The sequence below is a fragment of the Plecotus auritus genome (assembly GCF_963455305.1).
Source record: "Plecotus auritus genome assembly, chromosome: 2".
Lineage (NCBI taxonomy): Eukaryota > Metazoa > Chordata > Mammalia > Chiroptera > Vespertilionidae > Plecotus > Plecotus auritus.
The window spans coordinates 18,631,924-18,648,766 of NC_137771.1; the positions used below are offsets into that span (position 1 = coordinate 18,631,924).

Sequence of the window (16,843 nt, forward strand, 5' to 3'; positions counted from 1 at the left end):
AGCAGACATGATTTTTTAGTGGAAATTTCATTAAAGCCATGTGATAGATTCAAGCCATCCAGAGGTACGTGATAGATTTGAGCCATGCCTGCCTTATTTTTGTCATCTTTTCTAACTGGATCATATTACCACAGGGTATAAGATACAGATGAGAAAGTCTAGGTCTTTATATCACCTTTGTAATATATAGTAATTTGAGGTCTTAATTGTGTCACAGTGTAGTTAACAAAACATGAGTTCTGGATTTGTTCATTTGTCCAAAACACATGGGGAAATTTTCAATCTTTTTATTTCTGAAGCATGTGAGTATTATCTGCATAGTAAAAGTCTAAGTCCTATATATTTTTACTAGAGGCCCGGTGCATGAATTTGTGCATGGGTGGGGTCCCTCGGCCTGGCCAGCGATCAGGGCCAATTGGGGCTGATCAGGGCTGTCCAGGGAGGAGGGACCGTGGGAGGTTGGCCAGCTGCGAAAGGTTGACTGTAGGAGCGCACTGACCACCAGGGGGCAGCTCTTGCATTGAGCATCTGCCCCTGGTGGTCAGTGCGCATCATAGCGACTGGTCAACCTGTCGACCTGTCAACTGGAACAGTCGCTTAGGCTCTTATATATATAGATCATAGGTCTCAGATTTGGGCTATACAGTTTTATTAGAATTTTCTAAAGTATTACATGTATTTCTAGAAATATTGTATAATAAACGTGCTAAGAGTAAAATTTAGGATAAAGTTGTAATTACATACTTGCTAGTAGTGAAACAAGATTGAACATAAGATTTACTATATAGGGTAATAGTTAAGAATGCAGGCTATGAAATCAGACTAGAGGGTTCAAATCATAGAGAAGTGACACTTTTGCTTTATCATTTTCCTCCTCTGAGGATAATAATATCCACCTCACTTGGCAATTATGAGGATTAAAAGAGATAAACATGTAGTCTCAAGTCATTGCCTGGCATTTAGTAAGCACTCAATGTTAGTTATTGTTCTCAGTAAAGGCAAAGATACACTACATATCTTAATATTGTTAATTTTATTTGAAGAATACCAATAGTTAAATTCTACCCTCTTTCAGGAAGCCTGGTACTTTCAACAGGTTTTTAACTGCTTTTTTTTGGTCCTTTGCTTTATGTAGGGAAAAATCCATATCTCATTCTAGTTAGCATTTAATCAGGGTTATTTTGTCTAAAGATCATAGCATTTGTACTGAAGTTGAAACACATGACAGACAAAATTAATTCTAGACTTAATTAAAATCTCATTCATTGAAATTTCATTAATTCAGAATTGGGATAAATTGTGTTTAGGTATTTATCTACATATAAAGAAAAATAAACAAGATAAATAATAAAAATTCAAGAGGGTATTGTTTAAAGGAGCGAACTATTTAGGACTTTATGGAAGCTAGTATTTAAAATCACAGCATTGTGGATCAGAACTTTATTGCTTAACCATATTTCTTTTTTTATTTAATTTCTTTATTGATTAAGGTATTACATATGTGTCCTTATTCCCCCATTAACCCCCAACCCCCCCCCCAATTCATGCCTTTACCCCCCTGTTGTCTGTGTCCATTGATTAGTCTTACATGCATTAACTATATTTCTTATGTGTAGGAGAATTTCATTTGCGTGGTCCTTTTTTATTCAGAATTTTTAACAAAGTGAGTTTACCTTATAGGACTGTACCATTTTTCATCTAGAGTGCCTTGGATTTTGTTGGAAGCCATGTGTCAGTTTTTAATATTTATTTATTCATTAAACAATTGTTTATTGAAAACCTAATATGTGTACCAGACACTAAGCTGAATATACATTAGTAAATAAAAACTATAATATGGTGAAGAAGTTTGATATCATGAATTTTGGAGCCAGACTGATATGTGACTTATTAACTGTATGATCCCAAGTTATTTGAATTTCTCTGCCTTCAGTTTCTTACCTGTCAAATGGGGATAATAATAGTAACCTCCCCAGAGGTTTTTATGAGGATAAAATGAGTTCATATGAGCAATGCTTTTGTAATTGTTATGTAAATGTTTGCTTTATTTTTATAAAACAAATATCCCTACTCTTGATGACTTTATAGTCTAATGGAGGAGACAAAAAGTGGTAAATACAAAATAATTATTTATCATAATAAATGTTATGAAGGCAACACAGAAGGTACTGATGTGAAGAATAGGATAGGTAGGATAGCCAATGAAGGCCTATCTGAAGAGGTGGCATTTAAGAGGGTCATGAGGTTTGGAAGGATCCTTTTAGACAGACCTCTTCCAATATGTAATGCAGGAGCCAAATAATTAAATTCTTTTTCCTAAAAGTCAGCCATGTATTCTTTTAAATGAAAAGGATTTTGTTGTGCTTGAAAAAAGTCTGCCAAAATCTTATTCCACTTAGTTGTATTGCTTTGGGATATAAATGTAAATTATATGAAGATACATTCAAAGATTGATAGAGGTAAAAAAAAAAATAGCCTCATAACAGTTCAGGCCCCAGGAGACCCATATTTCAATTTGTCTCTTGCTTCTTTGAACCTTCTTTGTATTTATCATGATTGATACCTGATATCAGGTAATTGGTAGTTACAGTTAGCCTACTATATATGTTGCTTTATGCTCTAAAATTGGTCCCAAGAATCGCTCTTAGCCATTCATCAGATTTTGAATACGTGACAAATCACATCTCATTTTGCAATTCATTAGGCTACCTTGTTAAAATTGAGGAGCATGGCACAGAGATGTTAAAATTTTGATAGGTTTTAAAATTATATAATGGCATAATCAGGAAGAATATATAATGCTGAAAGCCACAGAAAGGTGTCCTCTAATTCACCTGAAACCTTCATTTATTGATTTGAAAGATGGGATCTACCTTCTGTTATGCAGTTTTAAGAATAGGAGAGTCTGTAGTTCTTTTGGGAGATCATAATATCTTTTATAGAAAAATAATTATTTAATATTAGCATCACTTATATTTGTTTCAACAGTTTTTCTTCTTCAGTTAGTGCTTTTATTGGTAGCATTACTATAGGTAGAAGTATATACAGCATGCTTTGTGAAATGTCTTTATTATTGACTTGGTGATGTCATGCATATGTAGCCTGCTCAGGAAGAACGCACAGAAGATCCAGATTTTGAAACTAAGGAAGAAGGAGGAGTTGAAGAGTGCTCTAAAATAGAAGTGAAAGAAGAAAGCCCTGAATCAAAAGCAGAAAGAGAATTAAAAGCTTCCCAGAAATCAATCAGAAGACACAGAAACATGCATTGCAAGGTTTCTTTGTTGGATGACACAGTTTATGAATGTGTTGTAGAAGTAAGTACATTTTAAGTTTCGATAGTTAGAATTCTTACAAATTATTTCATGTAGGATTGGGTAAGTGGTGTCATGCATGGCCTGAGATAACACCCAGTATAATGACAATTTCTATGGGCTTAAATGTTAATAGTGATTTTTTTGGAGGTAGAGGTGTAGAAGGATTATGAGTGAGTCTATTTTCTTCAGTGTTTTTTTTTTTGCATCTGTCAAATCTTGTGAATTGAGCATGTGTTACTTTTATAATCAAAACAAATTTAAAAAATATTTTTATTGATTTTTAGAGAGAGCAGAAGAGAGGGAGAGAGGGGTGGGGGGAAACATCGATGTGAGAGCAAAACGTCAAAAGGCTGCCTCTTGCATGCTCCCCCATTGGGGATCGAGCCTGCAACCCAGGCATGTGCCTTGAGTGGGAATCGAACTGACAGCCTTTTGGTGCATGGCATAATGCCCAGCCAACTGATCCACACCAGCCAGGGCCAAAACAATTTTGTTTTTAAAAAATAGGTTTGTTATTTATAGAGTGACCTTCCATGACTAAATTTCCTAGGCTAGCTTCAATTTCTGATATTAGATCCAGCTATTCCCATAAATATATTTATAAAAAAAATTTACTGTGTTCACTTCTGCTCTCCTCTCTAAACCTTGATAAGCTTTAGTTTACTTAATGTGTTTCTTTATCCCCATTATATAAGATATAAAAAATTTAAATCAAGTAATGCCATTTCTTAAAATTCTCTATTTTCTGAAAGAATAAAAAATTGAATCAAGATTGAATAAAATTGTGAGTTATTCAGTTACTCTTTTGCTCCTTCAAGACAAGTTAAAATCCTTAAAAATCTTAGCTATTTTTTAAACTAGAGCAGTAATTGTCAATTATATGCTTGATATAAAGCAATTGTGAAGAATTCCCAAATAATCTCTGTCATTTAGAGTGAAAACATAGGTGAGAAAATGATGTAATATAAATGGGTTAAGTCTGAAAGTGAGTTAACATCTATATGAATTACTAATAGTCATTAAAAATAACTCAGCTAATTGAGAGAAGGACATGCCATGTATATGTTCCAAAATTATTTCTAGTTTTTTGACATTTAAAAAATATATTTATCAGAAGGCATTAATTAGCCCATTTCACTCTCTCCCCCACCCCTCCTACTATTCCAGTCAATAAGTAGGACAGGTGTAAATGCAAAAGCTAATGTTCAGAAAGAGTGATTAAATAGACTCAGGTTATTTAGCTAGTGTATGGAGGAGCCAGGATTTTTTTACAATAAATCTCAGCTAGGGTATTTCCTCACTATAAATAGGAATATAGGAATATAAGTACCCACATTTGGCAATCCTTTATTTTCTAGGTAAAGAGATATTAAGAAAATGATTCTTAGCACATCTGAAAGAGCAACTGTAGTAGTTAATATATGCAGGTATCTTGAGTTTTACACTTTATGCATTTTTCTGAAAGAGATTGAACGGACTTGAGACATAGTTTATGCTCTTGGGACATTTGGTCTGAGAATGATAGAGAGTAATAATTTCCATAGCCACTAACTGTCAATGTCAGCAATTGGTTCAGTTAATTCAGATGGTCATGATGACTGACAGCAGCCCATAGCAAGCTTCAGGAAATATTGCACCAAAAAATAAAGAATGTTATGTTTAAGAAGGCAGTGAAGGGGTCGTGGTGGATGGAAGGAAGCTGGAATTTTGCTTTGAATTGTAGCATTATTTCCAAGCCATTCTAAGTGTGTTGCATATTTAAGTAGACAAATTATGAAGCAAGATTTTTTTTATAACTCACATTGTTCTACTTATACTGTATAAGCCACTTGAAAATGTTAGCTATTAGCTATTTTTTAAACTAGATAAAAGAGGAAATTGGAAAATGACATTTTATTTTATTTGGTGATGAATACAAGAGTAAGAGGAAACCTCAACTAAAATATGTATATTTTTGCAGAAACATGCAAAAGGACAAGATTTACTTAAGCGAGTGTGTGAGCACCTCAATCTTTTGGAAGAAGACTACTTTGGTCTAGCCATTTGGGATAATGAAACCTCCAAGGTGAGGAAATTGCTGGTAATGTAAGAAGCTGTGTTGTTAATTAATGTATTTATGTCTGCCTCTCCAAGACACGGTATACTTAGAGTTTTTCTTATTTCTCTAGACTAGAATGAACATTTTAAAGAAAAAAATATCATTGCTGCTGTGTTCTTTCATCATTGAAAGTATCTATTGTTTACTTTTAAAACACAGGCAAAGTACAGAACTTTGATATCCTGATTAGCAAGTGTATACCAATAACTTTATGTATTATGCAATTAGTATTTGATCTAGTATGTAGCAGGTTTATAATAAACTAGAGGCCCGGTGCACGAAATTTGTGCACCGGGGCGGGGGGAGGTGTCCCTCAGCCCAGCCTGCACCCTCTCCAATCTGGGATCCCTCTCACAATCCGGGACTGCTGTCTCCTAACCACTCACCTGCCTGCCTGCCTGATTGCCCCCTAACTGCTCCCCTGCTGGCCTGATTGACACCTAACCACTCCCCTGCTGGCTTGATCACCCTCAACTGCCCTCCCCTGCAGGCCTGGTCCCCCTGCAACTGCCCTCCCCTGCAGGCCTGGTCACCCCCAACTGCCCTCCCCTGCCAGCCATCTTGTGACAATGTGGGGGCGGCCATCTTGTGATGATGTGGGGGCGGCCATCTTGTGATGATGTGGGGGCGGCCATTTTGTGACGTGAGGGCATGATGGTCAATTTGCATATTACCTCTTTCTTATATAGGATATTTGTTGAATGGATGGTTCTATCATAATTATTCTACTATAATTATAGGATAATTATGATATACAGGGATTGGCAAAAGTAGGCTTATAGTTGGGAGTATGCAAAACACAGAGTTTATCCTTGTATTATTATTTATTAATTATTGTATTATTTTCCATATGAACAACTGTAAACCTACTTTTTCCACTGCATACTTATAATTTGAAAGTAACATTATAAAGGAGAATAAAATCCCAATGTTGCCGAAACACTTATACAGTGAAACTGACATTTTGTTCCAACCTAAAAGAATGCCAGTAAAGTTAATTGAAGGAAGTAAAAAAAAGTGTGAGAACATGGAGGAGGGAAGAAAGGTTAAAAGTCAAGGATTTTTAAAAAATATATATTTGTATTGATTTCAGAGAGGAAGAGAGAGAGAAAAACATCAATCATGAGAGAGAACCAATGATCGGCTGCCTTCTGCACGTCCCACACTGGGGATCAAGCCCACAACCAGGCATGAGCCCTGACCGGGAATTGAATCATGACCTCCTGGTTCATAGGTCGATGCTCAACCACTGAGCCATGCTGGCCAGGCAGAAGTCAAGTATTTACTTCAGAAAACTTGAATTATTTCCTGGGCCAATTAACTGAAAATTACAAATATTTAGCTCAAAATTTAATGATGAAGACTTCAGTTTAACAAGTATTTGCAGGTGCTATACTACCGTAGATGATATGGATATAGCTGTGACTAGGTAGACATGGTCCTTGCCCTCTGGAGCTTACAGTGGAGTGTGATGAGTGTCATACAAATGGAAGTACAAGACGTCATGGGAGAGTGTAGTCAGGGAAGTCCTCTCTGGACAGCTGATGCCTAAGCTGAGACCTGAAGGATAAAATGGGCTAGTGAAGTGGAGAGAGAAAGGCCTGGAGTGGAGAGAGTAGCATTGGAGGAACTAGGAGCCATCCAGCCTGGCTTACTATAGGGAGTAAGGAATAGAGTAATAGATGAATGTGTGGATGAATTATTTTACGTTAGGAGTGGGAAAATCACCTTTCAAAGGCAAATAGCAAACACCAGTATAATGAATATTACATTTTAAGAGTGTGAGGAATTTAGTTTATAGTTCCCTGAAAGGATGGATTGTATTCCATTGATTCATGACTGGCTTTGAAGGGCAAATGCCAGTTCTGATTGTGTCTTTATTGTCTGGTAAATGAGAAAGACTGAAATAAATTTTGTAAACATACTTGCAGAGTAGGGAGGCCATTTTGGAGATCTTATCTTTTGCTTGGAAGATTTGGGTTGACATCAGTAGTGGACTTATTTATTTATTTTTAAAACATGTTTTTATTGATTTCAGAGAGAGGAAGGGAGAGAGAGATAGAAACATCAGTGATGACAGAGAATCATTGATTGGCTGCCTCCTGCATGCCTCCTGCAGGATAGAGCCTACTGGGGATAGAGCCTGCAACCTGGGCATGTTCCCTGACCAGGAATTGAACCATGACCTCCTGGTTCATGGGTTGATGCTCACCCACTGACCCACACCAGCCGGTCTAAATGTGGCTTTTTAAAACATGTAAGCAGTGAAACCTAGATTACTTGCACTATAGTATCTATAAACAACTTAAAGTTCTTTGGTCTTAATGAGAGACAAAGAAGAAACACCCAGGTTACCCCCTTTCTGACGGGGCTTAGGCAAATGTGTGCCTAGTTTTGTACTATAGATTAATTTTATATTGTATTATTTTTAACATATATTTTTTAATCATCTGTGGTAATTGTGGAAGCAGGGGAGATAAAAGGAAACTAGTCCTCACTCTTGTGTTTATTGTCTGTTATAGTGACTATCCTATATAATAAAAGGGTAATATGCAAATTGACCAAATGGCGGAACGACCAGTTGCTGTGACACGCACTGACCACCAGGGGGCAGACACTCAATGCAGGAGTTGCCCCCTGGTGGTCAGTGCACTCCCACAGGGGGAGCGTTGCTCAGCCACAAGCCAGGCTGATGGCCAGTGATCTCAGCAGTGGTGGTGGGAACCTCTCCAGCCTCCGTGGCAGCACTAAGGATATCTAACTGCAGGCCTAAGCCATCAGTCGGACTTCCCCCGAGGGCTCCTGGACTGCTAAAGGGCGCAGGCTGGGCTGAGGGACCCCTCCCCCCCAGTGCACGAATGTTGTGCACTAGGCCTCTAGTCTTTATATAAGAGTTAAAGTGGTATGCAGTTAAACAGAAGATTGTGGTGTTCAAGCTCATTTCTTTGGTGGGGCAAATGGGATGGTCACCTGTGCTTTGCCTTTGTTGGTAGAGAGTGAAGAGGGAACACCTTACTTCTCTTGTCTAAATACCACTAAAATTCAATTTTAAACTTTTTAGTGGAGGGAATGGGGAGGGATTGGGAAGAGGTGTGAGATGAGCTCCTGGGATGCTGGTAATATATATATATATAAAACCCTAAGCGACCAGAATGACTGGGATGACCAGTCACTGTGACGTGCACTGAAGGAGGAGGGGGCGCAGGGCCAGCTTGTTAACCTCCTGCGGCCTCTCCCCCTGGCTGGCCAACACCCGCGGCCCCTCTCCCAGGCCGGCCCTGCCCCCGATCGGCCCCCCCAACCCCTATCAGAGGTGGGCCTGCCGGCCAACCTCCCGCGTCCCTTCCCCCTGGCCCCCCCAGCCCCCATTGGCCCCCCCACCTAGATTGGGGCGGGGCCAGCCAGCCCCTACCGATGCACAAATTCATTTACTGGGCCTCTAGTGTTGTTATATATTTGCTTTGATAATTTATGAACTTTTCTATATGCATCTTATGTCAATATAATCTTTGAAGCAATTCAATTTAGAACTTTCTGTCTCTAAATGTTTCCCAAGGAGCCTATGAAAGATGTGTTAAGGGTGAGGCTCTTTTCACATACAATTATTTTGTATGGTTCACCACAGTGGTGGGCAGATTTTAAGTGGGATTGGAAAACAGTGAAGGGAGAGATTAACGTGGACAAGAATAGTCAGGGGAAACAAAATAGTCATTCAGTAAACATTAACTGAGAACGAACCATGTACCAGATGCTGTGCTGACATAGAAAAGATGGAAAAATAAGATCTGGGTGATGTCAATAACTCTGGTTATAGGTCTCTACTAGTTTTTATAGTGCAATAAAAATAACAAGTGCTTATTTAGCATTTCTTGTTTACTAAGAGCTTTACATATATCAGTTCACTTAATCTTCATAACTCTATAAGATAGGCACTACTAATATTTCATTCTATAGATGAGGAAACTGAGGTATAGAGATGCCTAAAAAGGGACACTCAGCTAGGACGTAGTGGAACTAGGATTCCAGCCCCGTTGTCTGGCTTCATATTTCTCTGCTTCACATTTCTATGCTATGTGAAATTAATACAAGAATATTGGAAATGTAGGTTGACCTGGAAGCACTGTTTGAAGATGGTCAGTAATTCTGCTTCTGGCACTCTCTCGTTTATGTTTTGGAAATCTGTATGAATGTCTTTTCTTCTTTTTATAGACATGGCTGGATTCTGCCAAAGAAATAAAAAAGCAGGTTCGTGGTAAGTAAATATTGCCTTTTTGTATAATTCTTTCTTTTAGTAGGTCAGCGGATTTCCAACCATTTTCTGGCTGTGGGTCACTTTAGAATCCTGACTATAGTAGATGGCTTTGAAATTGAGATAAAGCCTTCCCCTGGAAGGAGGAGATTCCATAATAGAGAGAGACAGCAGTGGTGGACACTGTTGAGATGTAGGTCAGATCTTGATGATTTTTTTTTTTTTTTTTTTTTTACAACTAGGCAAAGTTGGGGAAGATAAGAATGGTTGAGAGAATCAGAAGGTGGAAAAGAACAAAGATGAAAAGGGAAAAAGGATAGGGGAGTCAGTTCTCAAAAGGGTAGTGATTGAAACTGTAGCAGCCTTCAATTAGGAGTATGCTGCCTGATCCTGGTCCTTTTAAAATGTTTTGGACTATTGCATTCTAACCGTCTCCATATTTTCCTCTCTATAGTTCTTTTTGTCCTTTTTTAACATTCTTCTTCCAAATTGAAGTATAGGAATAGATAATAAGAATTCTTTGCCAATGATCCTTTTGACATTTTGGCTTTCTCCTAGCTTCAAACCCTCTAGAACATATTACTGCTGCACACCCTGCTCCAACTAATGTTTAGGAATAGATATTTCTAGGTCAATAAAGTATAATTGTTATTTTATAGCCCTAGGCCCAATGGGATGGCTAAAGGATAGAGACTTTCTCTCTCCAACACTCCATTTATGACTAGATGTCCTTTTAATTTAGTTTATTTTGAGGAAGCTTCTAGGAACTGAAAGATGTTATTCATCATGATTAGAAGTCTTAACTTTTAATCACCGGGAAACAATTTTTTTTATTTGTTTCTTAAAAGAAAACACTTTTATTATGGTGAAATGTTTTCCTTTAGATCCTATTTATAATTATACTAGAGGCCCGGGTGCATGAAATTTGTGCACGGGGGGTGGGGTGGGGAGGGGAGTCGTCTCAGCCCAGCCTGCATCCTCTTCAATCTGGGACCCCTTGGGGGATGTCCAACTGCTGGTTTAGGCCCGATCCTGGGGATTGGGCCTAAACTGGCAGTCGGACGTCTCTCTCACAATCCAGGACCGCTGGCTCCTAACTGCTCACCTGCCTGCCTGCCTGATCGTCCCTAACTGCCTCCCATGCCAGCCTGGTCACCCGTAACCTCCTCTGCCTGCCACCCTGATTGCCTTAACTGCCCCCCCTGCCGGCCTGGTTGCCCCCCTCTGCCGGCCTGGTCACCCATACTGCCTCCCCTGCCTACCTGGTCACCCCTAACTGCCCCCCCCCCACCAGCCTGATTGCCCCTTACTGCCCTCCCCCCCCCCCGCTGGCCTGGTAGTACCCAACTCCCCCCCCCCGCCCCCCGCTGGCCTGGTCCCCCCAACTGTCCCCCTCGCCAGCCTGGTTGCCGCATGCAGCCTGCTGTTTGATCATCCATTCGGTTGTTTTGGTCATGACAGCCCTGGCTTTTTATATATTAGGATTTCTTAAGACAGAGAAATAAAATACTCCTTTGAACTAGCAACTCTCCATATTTGCTCCCAGCCTATAAAATTTTGTTTTAAAATGCAAGTCAAAAAAGTACTCAGCATATTTGAAACATGACCAGAAAAACTTAACTCCTAGCCCATTTCAATAAAAATATTTTTAATATTCAATTTTATTCAGGAACAAATGATTATACAAGAAGACTCTTTAAGAAGAAATGTTAAAACAGTTTATAATAAGTAGAGAAGAATATCTGGTAGATTATCTTTCTGGCTATAAAAAACCTTTTGATAAGGAAAAAAACTCTTAAGTATTTCTCATTTTTCTTAAATTACAAAAGAATAAAAAAATCCTTACTTCAACATAGGAAAGAAAAACTGTGTTCCTAAAACAAACTTTAATAGGGAACCAAAATGTAAGCATTTCATTTAGCCAAAGAGAAAGAAGATTGATATTTATCTATTGCAGAAGTTTTTAAAAAAACATATTTTTTAATTGATTTTGGAGAGGAAGAGAGGGAGAGATAGAAACATCAATAATGAGAGAGAATCATTGATCAGCCGCCTCCTGCACACCCCCCACTGCAACCCGGGCATGTGCCCTTGACTGGAATTGAACCTGAGACCCTTCAGTCCACAGGCCGAAGCTCTGTCCACCGAGCCAAACCAGATAGGGCTGCAAAAGTTTTTTAAAATTATTTTTTATCATGCAAGTAATATTTAATCATTGTGAAAAATTTCAACATTATGAAAGTTAATCCTGGAAAAAGTAAAAGGCCCCTAATCCTGTCCTCCAGATTTAAGCACTATTAAATTGGTATAGTCTGTAAGATTTTTTTCTAGGCATATGTAGATTTCACCTTTCACAAATACAATTATGCTATAAATTGTTATGTATTATATAATGTATGTATTATGCTATATATAGTTTTTAAAATTAACCGATCCCATGTGTTTTTTTCAGAGATGTTTTGAGTGTATATATGTGCACACAAACATGTATTCTAATATAAATATGTATTTACATATGTTGTTTTAATATAAATATGTATTTAACATATTTTAATATAGGTTTTTAATATTTATATGTATTTAATATAAATATGCAATCAGCCCTAGACAATTTTCTCAGTGGTTAGAGCATTGGCCCAGGGCATACTTCATAGACCTAGAACAAACTCATCAAAAATTTATATGGAATAAAAAAAAAACCCTGCAGCAGCAATCCTGAGAAAGAAGAACAAAGTTGGAGGGATCACAATACCAGATATCAAGCTTTATTACAAAGCCACTGTTCTCAAAACTGCCTGGTACTGGCACAAGAACAGACATATAGACCAATGGAACAGAACAGAGAACCCAGAAATCGACCCAAGCCATTATGTTCAATTAATATTTGACAAAGGAGGCAAGAGCATACAATGGAGTCAAGACAGTCTCTTCCATAAATGGTTGTTGGGAAAATTGGACAGATACATGCAAAAAAAATGAAACTAAACCACCAACTTACACCATACACAAAAATGAACTCAAAATGGATAAAGGACTTAAACATAAGACGGGAAACCATAAAAATCTTAGAAGATTCCACAGGCAGCAAATGTCAGACATATGTTGTTGGAAGCTGCCCATTGTCCTCACTAGTAGAGAGGTGTGGACAAGGAACCCGGAAGGCTGGTCAACCTTGAAGCTCTGAAAGGTCAGAGCCAACCACCCACTGTCTAGTTGAGACAAAGGTAGCTTAAGCAACTTCTACCTTTTAGTGTTATGTAAATTATTGCTGATTGGCTATTATTGGAATTGCCTGCCTAAAGGCTATGGGTGTATCCCATAGTCTTAATAAAAGGGATAGAAAGGCCAGAGCAGGGTGAAGTCCTTCTCCTTGAGTTGGGCTCCTGCCTGGCCCCCAATATTTCCAAATAAATATTTTCTAGTCTCTCATTTGTGTGCGGCCTCCTCCAGAGCCCGAACCCTGAACCTGAACCCTGAACCACATGGGACGTGGGGGGGACACTCGCAACTCAACGTGGGGCAGCCCAAACGTGGGGCGGTCATACTCACAATATATCAGAGCAATATCTTTACTGATACAGCTCCTAGGGCAGGAGTGGGCAAACTTTTTGACTCGAGGGCCACAATGGGTTCTTAAACTGGACCGGAGGGCCGGAACAAAAGCATGGATGGAGTGTTTGTGTGAACTAATATAAATTCAAAGTAAACATCATTACATAAAAGGGTACGGTCTTTTTTTTTTATTTCAATAGTTTTATTCATTTCAAACATTTTAACACCAGCGTTGATGCTAATGTGCAGTGGTGCATGTTAAACACAAATGCCCTGTAGCACGCATTTTTATAGGCGCAAGGGGGAGAAGCAAACGCAGCGCAAAATGCATTTGTTTTGCCGCTAACACATGCGGTTAGTGGCCACGGTAGCGTTACTGATACCGCATCTGTATCAGCAAAAAAATGCAGCTGCAGCATGGCTAGTGTGACATGTCCTCTGTGTGTCTTTTTCCCTGCTGCGCGCGCGCGGCCGCAGTGGGAAAAAAAAACTGCAGTGGATACAAGCCCTAAAAGCTGAAAGTCTTTGTTGTTTTATTAACAAGTCATTGTGATGTACAAAATGTGGGAACAGGAAAAAATTGTGTTTGAGTAGAGCTCTTAATCTTACCTCAGAAAGGCTCTGATACTGTGCTCTCCAGGGGCGTGTCTCCCTACATCACCACGATAACGTGTCTACGCATTCCCAGGGTGATGTCGGGAGACGCGTCCGTGGGCATTACAAGGAGCCTCTGGAAGATTGAGAGGTTGTTCCTTCTACTGAATGGGCGGATATAAATCCACCCACTCAGAAGAAGGAGCTGTGGTCGTGTTTCCCCGACGTTGCCATGTTAACACTGCTGCTGGTGAAGGAGCAGAGGGGAGAGCAAGAGAACCCTCTGCTCTTTCGGCTCCGCGGGCCGGATAGAACAGCCGAACGGGCTGGATCCTGCCCGCGGGCCGTAGTTTGCCCACGGCTGTCCTAGGGCAATAGACAGTAAGGATAAAATAAACAAATGGGACTACATCAAAATAAAAAGCTTATGCACAGCAAAAGAAACCATCAAAAAAGCCCACTGCATGGGAGAACATATTTGCCAATGTTACATCTGATAAGGTTCTAATCTCCAAAATTTATAGAGAACTCATACATATTAACAAAAGGAAGAAAAACAATTGAATTTTAAAAATGGGCAAAGGATCTAAATAGACACTTTTCGAAAGTGGACATACAGAAGGCCAAGAGCCATATGAAAACATGTTCAAAGTCACTAATCATTGAATGGATGCAAATCAAAACGACAATGAGGTACCATCTCACACCTGTCAGAATGGCTGTCATCAACAAATGACAAGTGCTGGCAAGGATGCGGAGAAAAAGGAACCTTCGTGTACTGCTGGTGGGAATGCAGACTGGTGCAGCCAATGTGGAAAACAGAATGGAGTTTCCTCAAAAAATTAAAAATGGAACTCCCATTTGACCCAGTAATCCCACTTTAGGAATATAACCAAGAAATCAGAAACACCAATCAGAAAGGATATATGTACCCCATAATTTACAATAGCTAAGATTTGGAAACAGCCTAAGTGCCCATCAGCAGATGAGTAGATTAGAAAACTGTGGTACATCTACACAATGGAATAATATGCTGCTGTAAATAAGGAAGAACTCTTACCATTCACAACAGCATGGATGGACATAGAGAGTATTTTGCTAAGCAAAATAAGTCAGTCAGAGAAAGATAAATATCACATGATCTCACTCATTTGTGGAATATAATGAACAACATAAACTGATGAACAAAAGTAGATCCAGAGACAGAGAAGCATCGAACAGATCGTCAAACCTCAGAGGGAAGGCAGGGGAGGGTTGGGGGGGTGTTAAGAGATCAACCAAAGGACTTGTATGCATGCATATAAGCATAACCAATGGACGCACACTAGGGGGGTGAGGACATGTGCTGGGGGGGTGGGAGTGGCCGGGGAGAGGTCAATGGGGGAAAAAGGAGATATATGTAATACTTTAAACAATAAAGAATTTTAAAAAATACTTTATTGCTAAAAAATGCAAACCATTATCTAAACCTGTTGGAAAAATGGTGCCAATAGACTTGCTTGATGTGGGGTTGCCACAAATCTTTAATTTATAAAAACAAAAACACTATATACAAAGTGCGATAAAGCAAAGTTCAATAAAATGAGGTATGCCTATATTGAGAGATGTCACAAATAAATAATGCTAATGCCAGAAGAGAACACTCATGTATCGTTCATATGACCTCTGAGCACCCATAGAGGTAAATAGATCATATTTTGAAAACTATTGATAAAAACATGTCTACCTATAAGATGGTTTCCTTCTTATTATTTTGCCTATATATTTTAGTCTTTTGTAAATAAAACTATATTAAGTTGAATAAAAGAAAAATTAGATCCTCTGACTTTACCTATTAAGTGGTATCTAAACAAATTTTATAAAAATATCTCATTTACAAAGCATGAAAATATTAAAACCTCAGGAAAAATAGAATATTTTTAGGTATTTCTAACAGAAACTTAGGCATAAGCATAAAATTCTTTTGCGTTTATTTTTACAGGTATCCCTTGGAATTTCACATTTAATGTAAAATTTTATCCACCTGACCCAGCACAGTTAACAGAAGATATAACAAGGTAAACAATTTACTGATAGTTAAATATGTAATAAGTAATTCTCATTATCATAAATTCTGGGAATTTTTCTTCAGAATTGAAGGAAAATGATGAGCTATTAAACATAAGATAAAAAGTTTTCTGATCATATTCTAGTGAAAATGTATCAATAATGTCATCTTTGAATATGAAGGGCAATGTCTATATTTGGCAAAGCAGTGTGAAAGGCCCAATTTCAGAGCCAAACAGCCTTTATTACTACCTAACATTGAGCAAGCTTACCTTTTGAGGCTGACTCCTCATCTTATAATCTAGCAATAATTCCCCCCCTCACAAATTATTTTTATGCAAGTTAGATGAGTTAATATATGTATGGTTCTTACTGCACTCAACAAAACATTAGTTTCTTTACCTCCTTCAGACTTTCTCTCTTTTCTTTTAAACTTCTTTCCAACAATGACTCCAACATAGTTACAGTTTAAAAAAGAAACATGGGAAATTTTCAAACACACAGAAAAGAACAAGAAGCAACCATAAACCCACTACCTAGATTGAACAATTATTAATATTATCTCATATTTACTTAATCACTTTTTTCCCTCTCTTCTCTTTTTTCTTTTTTTAAATTTAATAAATCTTTATTGTTCAGATTATTAAAATTGTTCCTCTTTTTTCTCCCATAGCTCCCCTCTGTCTGGTTCCCACCCCACTCTCTGCTCTTACCCACCCCTCCACTGTCCTCATTCATAGGTGTACAATTTTTGTCCAGTCTCTTCCCACACCCCCCAAACCCTTTCCCCCCGAGAATTGTCAGTCCACTCCCTTTCTATGCCCCTGATTCTATTATATTCACCAGTTCATTCTGTTCATCAGATTTTTTTATTCACTGGATTTTTAGATTCACTTGTTGATAGATATGTATTTGTTGTTCATAATTTTTATCTTTACCTTTTTCTTCTTCTCCCTCTTCTTAAAGAATACCTTCCAGCATTTCATAAAA

At 38.4% G+C, this 16,843-nt stretch overlaps 1 protein-coding gene across 23 annotated transcripts in view; it reads left to right on the forward strand.

Annotated features, from left to right (window-relative positions):
- Positions 1-16,843, forward strand: part of EPB41 (erythrocyte membrane protein band 4.1) — a 158,405-nt gene that overhangs the window by 62,027 nt on the left and 79,535 nt on the right. For all 23 annotated transcript variants that reach the window (XM_080658239.1, XM_080658241.1, XM_080658242.1 and 20 more), the window contains exons 3-6: positions 3,102-3,314; positions 5,275-5,379; positions 9,622-9,664; positions 15,789-15,864. In XM_080658239.1, coding sequence (XP_080514365.1) covers positions 3,261-3,314; positions 5,275-5,379; positions 9,622-9,664; positions 15,789-15,864 — 278 coding nt within the window. In that variant the 5' untranslated portion in view covers positions 3,102-3,260. The remainder of the gene's footprint in view (positions 1-3,101; positions 3,315-5,274; positions 5,380-9,621; positions 9,665-15,788; positions 15,865-16,843) is intronic.